Genomic DNA, 15,952 nt, shown 5'->3' on the forward strand with positions numbered 1-15,952 from the left:
CCCTTTCAACCTGGCTCTAGCACTGAGCAACTAGATTCCAAGCACGATCATCATTTCCATCTGGTCCAGAGCAGGGATGAGTATAACAGGGCTGGAAGTTCTTCAAGTTGGAGGTAATCAAGACTGGGATGTGATGAAACTAAAGATCTGGTAACCCAAGGCTGCCACTGGAACCAGAGATTATAATAGGATAATAAACCACAAATATTTCCCCACATATTTTTCTAACTCTACCTTTCAGGCAAAAGTTCCCAAAGAGAGATGCTGTGCCTGGGAGAAGAAAGCTTAAAGAGTAGCCTCATTTTCAGTGATGGAGATATTTGTCTCAGAAAACAGGGAAGTTGGAATTCAAGGGCAATACATAGTAAGGAATTGAACTAGGCTTTTTTCTTGCTTAGAAGTCAGTCTGTAGGGATAACATGCAGGAAAGATGCCACAGTAACAGGTGCAAGAAAAATGAAAATTCAGATGCTCTGTCCTGAATAGCTTTCTTTTGTCAATTTCAATTACTCTACTTAATCCAGACACCCCAAAATGACTGAAATAAAAGAATCCAATTCAATTTGGGCTTTGGGGGACACATGACACAATTCTCAAGCCATTGATTGGGAAGGTCCAGATTTTTTTTTTTTATTCTTCTTCTTAGATTTCCCAGTGTACCACCTGGGTACCACCTGTCCTTTTCAAAAACCCTCTTATGGCTCTTGACCTTGCTAGCTTCTCAAATCAGCTCTCATATTTCACTTACCAAAGTTTGTGATAGATTAGTCCATAGGAATAGTCTGAAATTCAATACCTGCTAGACAAACTTTCGTGATCTCTCTTGCCTCCTACACCATTTTATTGAAATGGTTCTCTCAGCTGTTACTCAAGAGTCAGCCATGTCCTTTCCTCCATCTTCCTTGTGACCTCAACAAAGCCCTCAACATTGCTGAATGTTTCTTTCTTTTTTTTTTTTTTTGCACTTTGGTGTTCCTTCTGTGTTACTGCTCATTCTTGAGTTCTTCACCGTTTTTGTTTTTGTTTTTTTTTCTTTTCTATTCTGCAGTTCTTTTCTCTTTTAAGATATTTTTTTTGTCTCCCTTTCCCCTTCTCCTTGACAAGCTCACTCACTTATAGGCATGGCATTTTTTCTTGCTTAGAAGTCAATGTTAATGATATCCCAGACTCCATATTCAGCATTAACTGATAGCCTAAGTCTGTCTATATTTACAACATTCTCATGGATACAAGTCAAATTCAACATGCTGAAAACTGAATTAGTTTCCTTCTCATGAAGTGGTGATTCCACCATTTGCAATTTGAATATTACTGGCATCCTAATCATTTCTTACAACTGTAAACTTTAACAATTCCTTATGTATCATCACTCCTACCATTACATTTGATAAATTTTGACAATTCTGTCTCTACTAAGTCTTTCAACTGATTTCTTAAACTCCAGATATCTTAATTCACAATTATATAATCAGACTCCCAAACAACTCTTGCAATCTGGTCTCTTACTGTTCCCTTTGACATGGTTGTATCTTATTTAAATACAACAGTCCCCGATTTCTGCATATTTGTCTCTCACTTTCTCATCCCTGCCTTTTATTTGCTATTTCTTCTTCGCAGAAAGCCCTCACCCAGGGCTGGAATCATAATTGTGGAGCCCTTGTTGAATATGTCAGGGTCTTGTTGGAAAGTAGGAAAAGGTACCTTCTGTTAAAGATATTAAAATACAAAACTTTTTATCTTTTCTTTTTATCTCCTCTGCTAGTGCACATGCTCCATTGTCCCACTGGAATTTACCTACAAAACATAAGCTCATGATAAAAAAAACCAGTATGTCAGGATAGAGGGCTGGGGATGTAACTCAGTGGTAGAGTATCTGTCTAGCACGTGTGGGGCTCTGGGTTCAATCCCCAGTACTTGGGGGTAAGGGGGTGGGACACACATACATGACTTTAAGGATGGTGAGAGCAGAATACTAAACACAGGACAGGCCCATGTGACAACCACAGGGGTCACATGAACACAAAGTCATCCTTCCTGGCCTGTTTAATCTTGTTTACCCTTCAAAAACAAGTGAAAGGCTGCCTCTGCTGGATAGATGAGGAGGTGTCCACACTCTGAGCCTCTGTTCTACCTCACACTAATGGCTCCTAAAGTGCTTCTTCCCTCATAGCACTTTGTTGACTTTTCTGAGAACACTTTCTATGTCCCATTAGTTAATAAGTTTCCTAAAAGCAAGAACTACATCTTCATTCCTCCTGGAATTTACCATGAACTACATATAATTATTGCTTAATAAATGTTTTCCAAAAATGTATAAAGAGAACAAAGCAAAAACCACTGTTATTTTGAAACCACATGCAACATTCCCTGAGCTGAGTTCCTTGTTTTTCAGAGCAGGAATCACTGCTAATGCAAAAGTCCAACTTCTCCAGTTGGCTAGCAGTACCTTCTTGTTTTTCTTTTCAGTTTCCAAATTCACTTAATTTATCTTAATATTGTTCTTTTAAAAGGACAGTCCTTTTAGGAATTATAATTAAATTTTGGCAATGGGCATATTTTGTAGTTTTTAAACATGTATGAATTTACTCAAATATTTAGATATGAGCCTGTGTTTTCAACTTGTTTTTATTTTTTTGGTCAATAACCTATTCTGATGAAAAAAAATAAATCTTCTGAAAATATTTTCTATATATTTTAGTTAATTATCTCATGGTAACTTCTTTCCTAATGATCTTTGGAAAATTCTATGCATTTAGAAGGTTATCAGAGATCTTCATGGAAAACTGTTTTGAAAAAGAGACTGAACCACTCAATAAGAAACTTAAGCTTCCTACACTGGTGAAATACCACATTACCCTAAGAACTGTAATCCTGTTCACATCCCCCTCACACAGACACACGTATCCATCTTTTCATAAATTTTGAGTTGAAAACTGAGAAAGCTCATTTATGCTTGGGGAATATGCTGCTCTTTTTAAAAAATACACAATAAAGTAGAATAAATTTAAACAGCAAAACATTAATTAAAAAAATGCACCACAGACACTGCATCACTAAGAAAGCCAGTAACTTTACTGAATTGTCTGCAAAATACAAATTATACCTTATTTCCAGCAGGAGAAACTTTTGAAAATTTCCCACTTTAATTCACTACAGACAGCTGAATTAAGTCCCTTGAGATACACAGATGTGGTTTAACTTAGTTATAACATCTTGTCATCTAGTGGCGACAAAGTCCAGCTTATGCCGCTGTGAGCCTCTATTTGAATATTTGTTGCAAATGCTTGTATGCCCTCATTTACAAGCTATTTTTAATTACTGTCATTTAATGGAAACAAGTCCCCAGAAAAAGAAAAAGAAGAAAAATGATACAGCAAACCATCTGAAGCAATCCAAGTCCTATGCCTACAGTGACCCAGGTCTATTTGCTCTAAGAGTACACCAATGCTGCTTGCAAACCACAACAGAATCCATTACTTAGCTGACCTCTCTGAATAAAACTGAGGTATGAATCAATCTGAGGTATGAACAGGGAAGGCGAAATGCAATACCCGATTATGAAAATAACCAAAATGGACAAATTTAATGTAGAAGATATGTGGCTTGGATTGCTCCACATCTTTGGTTAAAACATATTAAGAAAAGCCTGTAATTACATCTGTAGTCTGAAGCATTCTAACAGACACCAGAATTCCAGCAATCTTCAAAAGATCTGTAGTGGCAGGAAATTAACGCCATACAAGGGACGACATCACAGCAGATGGCACAAACGAGAACAGATGAAGTATGCCATGCTTAGGCAACAGCCTTTATTGAGGGTTCAAGTGGCTTCTTCTTTAAAAAAATTTCTTTTTTAAAGAAAGAAATACAAAGCATTTACTCTCCGAAAAAACAAACCAAAAGGGATAAAGGGGCAAAAATGCTCTCTCTAAATTAAAAGATAGGTATGTAAGAAAATAAATATGTAGAAGTGTGAGAGGGCAGACATTCTTTTCAAAAGTGTATTGGGATTTTTTTTAAATGCTCATTTTAGTTAACCTTTAAATGATCTAAGGATGACAGGTATTTTCCTATTCATCATTACAAAATGTTAAATTCCATCTCTGGGAAAAATAAGCCATTTTACTAAAAAGCAGTTTTTAAAAAGATTGAAATGAACAGCCTCCACACACCAATGCATACAGTATACAGGTTGTGCAGCTTGTGAATACTGCATCGCTGTTTCCAATTTTTAAGCTCAATATTACCAAAAAAATCTTTTAAGATAGGATTAGGTATAACAATACTTGAAGCTGTGTAAAATGCCACTTATGGTCTTTTGCTTGCACTTGCAATGAAGAATGTTGTCTAAAATGTTGCTCTAGGACGGTAATGTAAAGTAATACTTTCTCAGGGCGCTGCCCTAAACTCCTGGATACAAAGGATTTACTGTGATAAAAACCATACTAACTTTGCAAATACAATAAATGGTAAATTACAGAAAAGGCATAAGGGTAAATATAGACAGTGATTGTTTACAGAAAGTGACGCTCACAATCAAAATTGTGCTTCTTCTCATTAAATCATCTTTAAAAAATTTTCAGATTATCCCTTCGCTATCTTGCTACCACTTTATATGAATTCAATAGTGGGAACAAGAGATGACTGGCATCCATTTTTGAGTGATTCTGTTCTTTTCATGTTCTTATAAAACTATTGTCAGAACTGCTATAAATAGCCAAGGCTTCTGCTAGTACTTTAGCTTACTTTATCTTCAGCGTTAGAAATTCACGTTTTCTTTGTTGCTGAGGCAAATTGCAGGTAAAAAATTAATATGGCTATTTCTTCATATTTTCATATAATGACCCCTCCCCACCCACTTGTAAGATTCTACTGATATTGATAGATGAAGTGTTTTGAAATGACAAAGAACATTTGTGATATGTTTGCATATTTAGTACACATCAAGTTATAAGGGTAAGTTATAAGGATGGGATCAAGTCTATGGTGAGGAAAATGATTTTCTTACTCTTTCCCCTGTATGTTTGTGTATGTCCATGTGCATACACGAGTATGTATATTTTCAGGGTTGATTTTGTTTTTTTCCCTATGTTCCATGGATACCTTTAGTGGGATATTATGAAATGATTGATTTTTTTTTTTTTTGTTTTTAGTATACAAAACATTAGTACAAGGCAGGCTAGCATCCTATTTGGATACAACCAAAGGTGCATTGTGGTCTAATTATGGACTGCAGATCAAGTTAAGAAAAATATAGCCTCGTTAATAAGGTCTCTTGGCTTCTGCCACCCAGCGGCAGCCTTTTACAATCAGAAACACATAACAACTATGCAAGTAAGAGAAAAAAAAAATAGGTAAGAAATGTCCTACACATGATATAGCAGTGCTGATATTACTGTCTATATCTTCTTTGCTGTGTATGTCAATGTAAATGATTGGAGATGAATCGACAGATCTTCACATTCCAAGAGAAGGTAATCATTCCTGGACTGAAATATCTTTTAAACAATATATATTGACTTTTTTATGGCACTCACTTTTTGAAGGGTCTGAAATTAATCCCTTATAGATGAATATTAGACAAGAGTTATATTTTCTTGAAAATTAAAAAAAGGGACATAAGATCTTTAATGGGATTTCTTGAAATGGCTATTAAATCTCTTTATTGAAGAAAAAATAGATGACATACATGCTTTATGCAGAAGTGACATTTGGGGGTCCTGACACACCGGGATTGTTCAACAGTCCTATATTGCTGACAAGATTGTTAAGGGTCAGTTAAAATAATTAAAAATGGGTGACAAAGCAACTATCCCTTTACCTGCTTCCTTCTTGTCTAGCACCCAGGCTTTCACATTTTTCTTCTGTGGGAATTTATAACTCATTCACCAAGTAAACTCCATTTCACTTGTTTCTGGGGCTGTATTTGCAGGACATGTGCCCCAACACAGCTTCTCTATTCTGGGCATATTTCTAAGACACATATCAAATTCTAGGCTGAAAACCAACCATATACTTTAGGATATGGGCAAGTTAGGATATGCACTTACTGAATTCCAAGATGCATGGTGAAATGGTGAGATCAGAAAGGGGCCCTGCATTTGATAAAAATGCAAAAAACAAAAACAGCATGAAAGAAACTAATTAGTATATACAATGGATGTCAGTTGACCCAATAGATTGTTAATGTATTAAAAACAATTTAGAGTGTTGCAATGTGATATGTTCTAACCCCACAGGTTATCCTTTTGACAGCTGACCTTGAACTTATAAAATGTATGCAGAGTAAAAGAAATCAGAAAGAAAATAGTTACTCAAATGTGCAACTGCACAAATATACCCCCCTCCCGCTATTAAGATAACAAAACTTCTGCTATTACCATAATATTATATATATTAGAAAGCTATACACAAGCATGTTAATTTCACAGATTTTTTAAAAGATTCTTAATATTTTATATAATTAGAAATACACATTTCAAAAACAAAACTTCTACAAAGAGAAAACAGTTATCTTGGTTAGCAAAGCATGGAGTTCCTCATGGCTTAGGGTAGTGCTTTCTATACAAAAAGTCCTTTTTGGTTTTTTACAGGACTGTTTAAAATATCAGCGAAGCTATCAAGGGGAAAAAAACACATTTTGGCTTAAGTAAACTACAAAAAGCCACAAATGCTTTGCAAACTCTGTCTTACCTTTTATATGAAAATAAGCAAAATGTAATGTACATATTTTTATATTTTTATTTAATAAGAGATGCAGACCCAGATTTATTTATTTATTTAATTAAATACGTTAGCTCTCAAACTCCACTTTTTTTTAAAAAATAGGTATGGTCCTCTTTTAATGGTCTTTGATCCTTTTTAATGAGTGCCATACGCCAATGATATACCTGCAGGTTTGTGAGCGTGCTTGGGATGTTAGGTGACCAGACATGTTCCTAATATTTGCCAGTGGCCACCCATTGCCGGGTCCATCCAAACTTCTATACATTTTTCTATATGTTGCATAACAGCTGCTCTCTTTTTCAGTAAAGATCTGCCGCTTTTGGCAAATGTTTCCTTGTCTATTTACATGTAAATAACGTTGAACCTGCAACATGACACTATCTATTGTAACATACATTTTGCAAAGGAGCACAACAGTGAAAAGAAATTAGCCTTAAAATCTATTTTGTACAAGTGTTCTGTTGTACAACTCAAGTGCTAAGCTTATCTCAGCATTTCTGTTTATCTTTATACTGTATCACTGAGGCAATTTAAAAGTACTTTTACAAAACAGAGTACCTGACTTTTTTTTTTCCACACACGGCACATATAATGCATATCGACCCCCCTTCCCCATTAAGGTATAGCACACACACACACTGCAAGAAAAAAAAAAAAAACTATTAAGTAATAATGTGATCATGTTGCCCATCCTTCAGAGAGTCGCATGCGCTTGACTGAGGGACTTTCCCTTTCGTCCGGCGAAGGTCTGGTGAGTCCAATGGGGGAGTGGAATTCATTCCGGTGATCCTCTCGGTCGCTCCCGTCGTAGGAACTGCTACAGCTGCTCAAGCTGTCAACAGGAGATCTCCCCGCCTCGTGGCGCGTGTGTTGTGGGTATCTCGAAGGGGTGGTGGTACGGTCTCTAGGAGGAGAAACAGGTTCTGACTTGATGTTGAGGCTTTGAGTAGAAGGCAGGGAGAGATTTGAACTCTGAGATAAATGAGTGCTAGTGCAAGCTCTGTAGGAGGAAAGGAAACCCAGTTACAGATGGAGGAGGCCTGGAGGCCCCAGGAACTCACAATTACATAACACATCAGCTTAAAGTCTCCCTCAGACACCAGAGCATGCCCAGAGTGAGGAGTGCGGTGAAGCACTTCGGGCATCACTGTCTGACAGTGACGCAGGATGTCTTTGTCGATTCAAAGTACTAGCTGGGCCAGGCTTCATGAGTCACTTCTCTAGTTTCTGACAGTCTCCCTAAACTTAGAGGTTGCTGTTTCAGAAGGGCTTAAGAACACCATGGAAAAAACATTCTGTGTCCATGGGATTTCTCCCTCCACTAATTCCAAATTTTAATTTTCTAAGGCTTTAGAGACCATGTTTATCTTTGCATTAGACTTTCTTGATTTACTAAAATCTGTTTGAAAATTATTGTGAAAACCTTGTGATCAATATAAACATTTCCTTCCAACAAATAAGCACATATTAAATGGAGTTACACAATCTTCAGCCAAAGTCAAGAGAGTTCAAATTTCAGGTGAATAGAACCCATTAAATGCTACACAATACCTATAACTCAGGACAAGCCTCAAAGTAGGGAAAGAGGAAGGAGGAAGGAGACTGAAAATTATCCGCAGAAATTTCAAATATTGGCTTAAAAATGGACTTTCTACTGCACTAAAATTGATAAATAATTAGACGTTCTTCATCCTTTCAGTTACATGGTATGATAATACCATTTTCCACAATGCCCTCAACTTGACTACTGACAGTCGCTCTCTGATGGCATACTTAGGTTACTGTTCCTTTTATTTATGATTGGCCTTAATTGATGAGTCTGGTGTTGCTTAAGGAAAGATTGTTGCAAAGAAGGATGTAATGTGATTTTACCGTGTTTATGATACTTAATCCTCACTTATTCCCAGAGAGTATAATTTTCCCTTCTTCCAAAATACGAGAGAATTTAAATACTTAGAATTCTAGAGAGAAAAACGTTAAGCCCTTAAGTGTAGATTAGCTATCACAATGAGTTTGATCAGGATAAACTGTGGTTACATCGCCAGCATCAATTCTGAGATGCGTTTATTGTTCTTACATTCTGATTGCACTGACTTCCATGGCCAGAGTCAGCATTACTTGACCATATTGTTAAAAGAGTACAGTAATCTCTTTTACTGAGGAAGAGTCACAGTACAGAATTATCTATACAGACACACCCATTTTAAACAAAGGAAAGCAAGCCTACCTAGTAATGTATGTAATTATGCTGCTTTCCAGTGGAGAGAATTGGATGGCATTAACAGTGCCATTACGAGCACTGAGAGAATGGGTATGTATTTCAGAGAAAACAGTGGAGTGACTTAGGGCTGGCTTTTGGGAGATGCCATATAGGCTCAAGATACATAAAGAAATAAAATTAGTCAGAAACGAGTTTATCTTTGAGTGATGTTTTATACGAAAGCACCACCTACTGGCAAAGAATTACTTTTCTTCTCTTATTAATAGATGAGCTAATGTAGAGAATAATATGGAGAATTATTTGCTTCTTTAACAAGCCTTTCTTTCTCTGATTTTCTGATCTTATCAAATCAAAGCAATCTTAGCTCTTATATCAAGATTCTACTTTATTTATACTTAGAGCTATTTATTTCTACTTTATTATTTTATAGTCTATATTAGTTTACTAATTTTCTCTGAATTTTAATTAAATAATCTGAATTAAGACGATATTAAGATGGGGGAGGAAATGAACACTTGTATTCCAAAAAGATTTATAATGGTGGACTATTGTTTCTTGGTTTAAAGTTACTTAATGATTCATTTTGATGTTAGAGAAAAATCATCCATTGATTTTTGGAAGAAACAATTTTCCTGGTTCTGGGTAAGAAAGACTATTTTGCTAACATTTAATTAAGTGATTTTACTATGGATCATATAACTGTTTAATAATGAAAGTCAATTAAGATCCTGAAAATAATGCTGCATATCAAAATACTTTTGTTTGTCCTTTGACATTTATATTGTGTCTTCCCAGGCAAGGTAACATGGCAAAATTTAAAATTTTGGTGAGTTGGACCAGTATTAAGTAGTTAATTTAGATAATATTGTAAAAAATATTATATATAACATAATAATAATGACAGTTTTTGGAAGCTGCATTCTCTACTTATTTGATTTGTCTCCTAAAGCCAACTGGTGTGTATAGTTGAGCTGCATCTCTCTTCCATAAAAGATGGAACAGTTATTGATGATCTTTTCCCATAAACAGAACAACCTGTTTATCTTTTGGTGGCATTTCACTTGACACTGAAAGTATACACAAGCTGAGTAGTTTTAGGGACTAACTCTATATCATGAAAGGTAATGGCTATCTCAGACTAAGTTTCATTATACTGTATTAAAGAGACAAAACAGAATGCCTAGTCTCTGTTATTAAAGAAGTATTTTCTTGAAAAGAAAAGGCAGCATTAAAATCACTTAATTGTCTATGTGATACATTCAGATGTAAATGTGTAGGCCTACTTGTTCTTGAGAACAAAATGTAAACACGGATAATTGTGAAATATTTCATATGTGTGGTTGGGGGCTGAAGAGGGTGGTGAGGAGAGAGAGATCAGACACTTAAGTTGGCTGTGTACCTTCACAGTTGCCTGTGAACGTTTCTACCTAGTATGGATGCCTTTGAATTGGAGAACACCTATCCTTCCCCTAAATTGTTCAGAAATCAAATGAGTGATAGCTTTATTTAAATTTTATACTCTTACCCCCTGGAATTTAGACAATCATAGTATAATTAACCTAACCTTTGAAGAGTTGTCTCTACTCAAAGTTATCGCCCTCAGTATGTACTGAACACCAACATCAATGAAGTCAATGTGTGGAAAAGGTTCCAGGAAACAGGTTGCCCTCCCCCACATACTTTTAAGCATTTTTTCCTCACAATACCTTTGTTCTATTTATTTATTTTTATGTGGTGCTGAGGGTCAAACCTAGGGCCTCACATGTGCTAGGCAAGTGCTTTACCATTGAGCTACAGCCCCAGCCCCTAGGCTGCCTGTTTTTTGAGGTGGTAGTTGAGAACAAAAAACTTGAGGGTCATTTTCTCAAATATGGCAAGCATCTCTGACAGATATGTCTTATCCTATGTAAAATAAATTTTTGATGCTTATGTAACTTTGTAATAGAAAATCAGATACTAGATATTTTTTTACAAATATATCTTTGAAGTTACAAGCTTAAGACCAAAGAGCTCTTTTCTACTGATAAAATATAAAGAGCTCTACTATACTTTGGAAGTTTTGATAAAGAATTATTGTACTCATCTTGGGTTGCTAGGAATATCTACTTTGGTAGATGTAAAAATCTTTTTCATTCTTTTCTTGGAACACCCTATTTACCCAAAAGAAGGAGGCCCAAACACAAGTTTAAGAGACTACTTGGACTGAAAACACATCAACTCTTCATTGATTTATACTGTAAAGAATTAAGGCAGATCATGTAATTTATTCACAAAAATATTGCAACTTGCAGTTTTCTAAAAACTAGTGTAGTCTGGCATGGTGGTGCATACTTGTAAACCCTGTAACTCTGGAGGCTGTGGTAGGAGAATTGCAAGTTCAAGGTCAGCCTAGCAATTTAGGCCCTATAAGCAACTTAGCAAGACCCTGTCTCAAAATTAAAAAAAAAAAAATTAAAAAGGGCGGTGGAATTAGCTTAGTAGTAGAGTACACCTGGGTTAAATCCCCAGCACCCAAAATAAAAATAAATAAAAAATAGCTTAACACTTAATTGTGTGAATAAGGGATAGTCCTTGAAGGAACTCACTTTCAAAAAGCTATTATGCAGGTTTGTGTGTGAGAGAGAAGTGTGAGAAAGTGTGTCTGCATAAGAGAGAAGGGCCAGCAAGGGAAGGAATTTAAGGGTCATTCTACTGATGTGAGGTATAAGGGAAATGAAATTAAAACTCCTAGACTAAAATCAGGGTCAAATTATGCACAATGCAGATCAGTGTTGAAAGAAAACTCGAACTGAATAAATTCTTCTACTAGAATCAACGATGAATTAGATTCTCCTCAGGTAATAGAAGAGAGCTTTAAAATTGCAGTATAGTTAAAATATGTGAATAAATATCTGTTCGTAAGTTAAAAGGCATAATATCAGATGTTATTGAAAAACAAGAGAAAGGCACATCAGATAATATTAAATGGTTTTTGACATTGGCCATTTCTAGGGAAATCTAGTACCATAACGGATAAGTTTTGTGAAAATGAGAAATAAACAATTCCCCTTAGTATTGACAATAAGCTTGCACACTGGACTCAATGCTAAGCCATGAAAGTACAATGCCACTTGTATAGTTTAATTAATTTATTTTTTGGTATTGGGGTTGAACCCAGGAGTGTACTACCACTGAGCTATATCTCCAACCCTTATAATTTTTTTAAAAAAAATTTGATATAGGGTCTTGCTATGTTGCCCAGGCTGTCCTCAGACTTGCAATCCTCATTTCTCAGCCTCCTGTGTAGTTAAGATTACAGATATGTGCAGCTGGGCCTGATACCCATACACATTATAAAACTGCCTGGATGGTATTAGGTACTTAGTGATAATTACCTGAAAAAGTTACTGCAATTAATGTCTATTCAGATAGTATTTGAGAGAAAATTTAGATGTCTTACAAAGAGAAACTCTGTTGCTGATCATATTTAATACAGCTTCATCTTTAATGATATTTCTAGTTAGTAGAGTAGCACTTTATTATTTACATGGAAGGCTAGATTTTCAATGACAGTGATTAGTGAGATGGATGACTCCATCATTGGATCACTATTTGTGTAACATCAGCACTACATGAAAGCTAATGAGGGGGGTGAGCAAGGTAAGATAAGTGAAGTTGTATAATATAAACTAGTGACTTTTATTCTAATCAATGGTTTATTCTCACTTCCATATCTAGTTAACTATAGGTAACTATAACCAAATGGCTCACAAGAAAAGCAAAAGTGAGCTAGGCATGTAGAAAGTTTCTACAATATAAAAATTCAACTTTAATTATTTTATATCTTCCTCCTACCATTTCCTTTTGAAGATTCACTGCCATTTTAGAGTTAGATTTTAAGTCTGTTGCTCAGTTGATATTTTAGTTTTGAAATCTTTTGTTTTATAATAAGTACTGTGAATTGTGACTTTAGGGCTTTTTTAAGTTTTGAATGCTTCCATAGGTAAATGACAAGTCATTTCTATGATAAAGACATATATCTCAATATTACCACAAGGGGGCAGAAAGACACATCTTTGACCAGAAAAGACCAGAAATTTTTTATACCCTCATTTCTAATTAGTATTGTATGTTTTTAGTATCCATACATATATTTTAAATAAAATATCTATAAATACACAGTGTTCTATGAGTATAAATATATGAAACTTATATGTTAACTGAATAGTTGATCCTATGAATGTCAGGTTCACATTAGCATAAACTATGTGGTTTATGTTCAATGAAAAAGAATCGCAAATGTCTCAAAAACTCCAAGAACTCAACTATATATGCCTTCAAACTTCCCTCAATAACTGTATGGAGACTCAATTAAATAAAAATTCCATCACTGATAGAAGTGGAAACAGAAATAGCCTAAAACAATAAGGACATAATTTATCTCATTACAGAGCTCCCCATCTTCTTAAAGCATAAGGGATATAATATTTACGCTCCTTGAGAGTTATTAGTCTGAAAATTACTTTTATATTTCTACAAAGTAGAATTTTACACTCTCTAATGGGACATGAAAACATACATTTAAAGATCGCGCTTGTCATTTAAACACAGATTCTAGAGTTATATTATGAAAGAAATGATATTGCTTACCCCAACTGACTGAGGGCGGATGGTGGCATGTTATGTAGGTGTTGCTGTTGCCAGCCAGTTACTGAACCAAGATGAAGAGCACTGGCAGTGTTAAACCCAGACAGAGATGACAGATCTGCACTACTCAGAGAATACTCTAGAGAGAGAGAGAGAGAGAGAGAGAGAGAGAGAGAGAGAGAGAGAATATTTAATTTGAAAATTAGCAAATGGTAAATAAAATTAAAGATTTTCAATTTCTAAATATTCTTGACTTTGATCAAATTTTTTGATCTGAGAGAGGGAGACAAAACATCAAGGATAATTGTCACTTAACAAGAATATATTTTTCACCAAAAATAAGTATTCCATGAAAGCCTTGAAGTAGTGTAGTCTGAAATTCCAGTTCATTACACTACAACTGGTTTAACAGCAATTACATATTTTAGTGATCTAGAATTTTTTAAAACAATCCTGAGAAAGTGAGCTTTTTATTACATCAAATAAATAACAGCTCAATTTCCTTGACTGTTCTTCTATTTGGAATTCAGGTTGGGCAAATAAAACTTTCAGTCATTTAAGAAAAAAAAAATGTGGATGTTCATTTTGTCTTAGTAAACACAAGTAAATGGCACAGTGCTCTGGGTACCACAGGTGCTAGACAGAACTTTGTAGTAGGGTAAAGATAATAACTTTTTCATCTTTCTTTTTAATAAAAATATTTAATGTAATATTTAAACATGGCAAAGCTACTCACCAGTACCATATGTTGTTGAAATGGCTGATGGATATCCTCCCATTCCTTGTCCTGGTAAAGTAGGAGTTGCTACGGAAACCACTGGGGTAGCCAATGACTGAGCAGACTGGGAGTTATTTATCCTTTGATTCTTTTAAAGTAAAAAAATATATATATATATTACCAATGGAAAAATTTTAAAAGTTAAAAATATTAGATTTCAGTATTAGTTTTGCACATAAAGAGATAACTTGATACAAAGCTCATGAAATTAATCATTTAACATGTGTCTCTATGAACTCTGCCAACCCTATCATTTACAATCCTTCAAGAGACCAGCTGTTGCCATAGTAACCCATTACATCAGTATCTCCTAGGCAACTGAACTAGTAACAAGTACCATAGCTTTATTATGGGTAAAAACAGACTATGTTGAGAACTGATGAAATATGTATACTGTACTTCCATTGTTTCAGTTTTTATTCAAATGCAAATTAAAAAAAAATTAAAATCAACCATGGTAGGTTTTATGTTCAGCTCTATGTACAACAGAGACAAGACAGGTAAAGGTTCATGTTATATTCTGGCCAGCAGGTGGTGCTCTGACCACTTTCTTCAGATTGTTCTAAACTTCCCTCAAACTAGGTGGTAAAGCAGCCAATGCCTATATTTAACTCCTTATAGCAAGGAGATTAAAGATATGCATAAGCTTAAGGCACTTAAATTTTTTGAAAAAGAGTATTTTAATTTTAGTTTTAAATAACAAAAGAAATACTTTGTGTGTTGGAATTTTTAAGTCTTAATATACTGAAAATATGGCCTCCAGTTACAGAGGTTGAAACAGAAAAAAATAATAATAACTAGACATTCTTTTCACCTATGAATGGTACTATAAATTAGTGGCACTTTACTATAATCGATGTGAACACATTATATTAAGCTTCAAAGTCTATTTTATTTTATATTTTAATTTTTTATTTGTTCTTTTTTAGATATATATGACAGTAGAGTGTATTTTGACATATTATACATACATGGAGTAAAACTTATTCTAATTAGGATTTATTATTGTGGTTGTTTATATTTTATCAGAGCTACCACCTTTACCTCAAAGCAGCTCTGGATATTTCTGAAGGGAAGTGTTCTCATCACTTACCAAAAGCAGGTCAACATCCTCAGACTGAGAGCATGGGAAAGGAGTTTTATTAATTAGTGTCTGTAAATATTTATAATTGGGCAAAATCTTTTCAACAAAAGGAAAAGCATCTTCTGATAGACACAACAGTTTAAACAGACTTAAAACCCAGACTCCAGAGATAACTCCTTACAAAGGCATTCTTTGTTTCCTTTAATGAGGTGTTTGTCTCAAATGTGAAGACAATCTATCTAGTTTTCAGTACAGGTCAGTGTCTCAATGTTCATTATATCGCCACCATGTTTCGAACAAAAAAGACTGCACTTTGAAACCCTACTTGCTGGAGGAGGAGGAAGCCACACCTGGCTGCCAGAGAGAGACCTGACAGGCCACTCACAGAATCCCTGGGAAAGCATCAGTTTTAAGGGACCTGAAATAAATCTGCTGAGACAGAGAGCCTGCCATGCCTGGCCCACACTGCTTAGCTGTAGCCCTGTGGGAGGTTTTATTTATTAGACCTAGTCTTTTC

At 35.1% G+C, this 15,952-nt stretch overlaps 1 protein-coding gene across 26 annotated transcripts in view; it reads right to left on the reverse strand.

Moving 5' to 3' along the window:
* Nucleotides 1-3,050: 3,050 nt before the first annotated feature.
* Nucleotides 3,051-15,952, reverse strand: part of Mef2c (myocyte enhancer factor 2C) — a 164,656-nt gene continuing 151,754 nt past the window's right edge. For 11 of the 26 annotated variants that reach the window (XM_048800255.1, XM_048800254.1, XM_048800257.1 and 8 more), the window contains 4 exons: nucleotides 15,445-15,468; nucleotides 14,310-14,439; nucleotides 13,577-13,712; nucleotides 3,051-7,726 (listed from right to left, as the gene is read on the reverse strand). In XM_048800255.1, the coding sequence (XP_048656212.1) occupies nucleotides 7,405-7,726; nucleotides 13,577-13,712; nucleotides 14,310-14,439; nucleotides 15,445-15,468 (612 nt within the window). In that variant the 3' untranslated portion in view covers nucleotides 3,051-7,404. The remainder of the gene's footprint in view (nucleotides 7,727-13,576; nucleotides 13,713-14,309; nucleotides 14,440-15,444; nucleotides 15,469-15,952) is intronic. The other 15 variants (XM_048800266.1, XM_048800265.1, XM_015497878.2 and 12 more) reach the window with 4 other exon arrangements.

The sequence above is a fragment of the Marmota marmota genome, unplaced genomic scaffold (assembly GCF_001458135.2).
Source record: "Marmota marmota marmota unplaced genomic scaffold, marMar, whole genome shotgun sequence".
NCBI classification, from domain to species: Eukaryota; Metazoa; Chordata; class Mammalia; order Rodentia; family Sciuridae; genus Marmota; species Marmota marmota.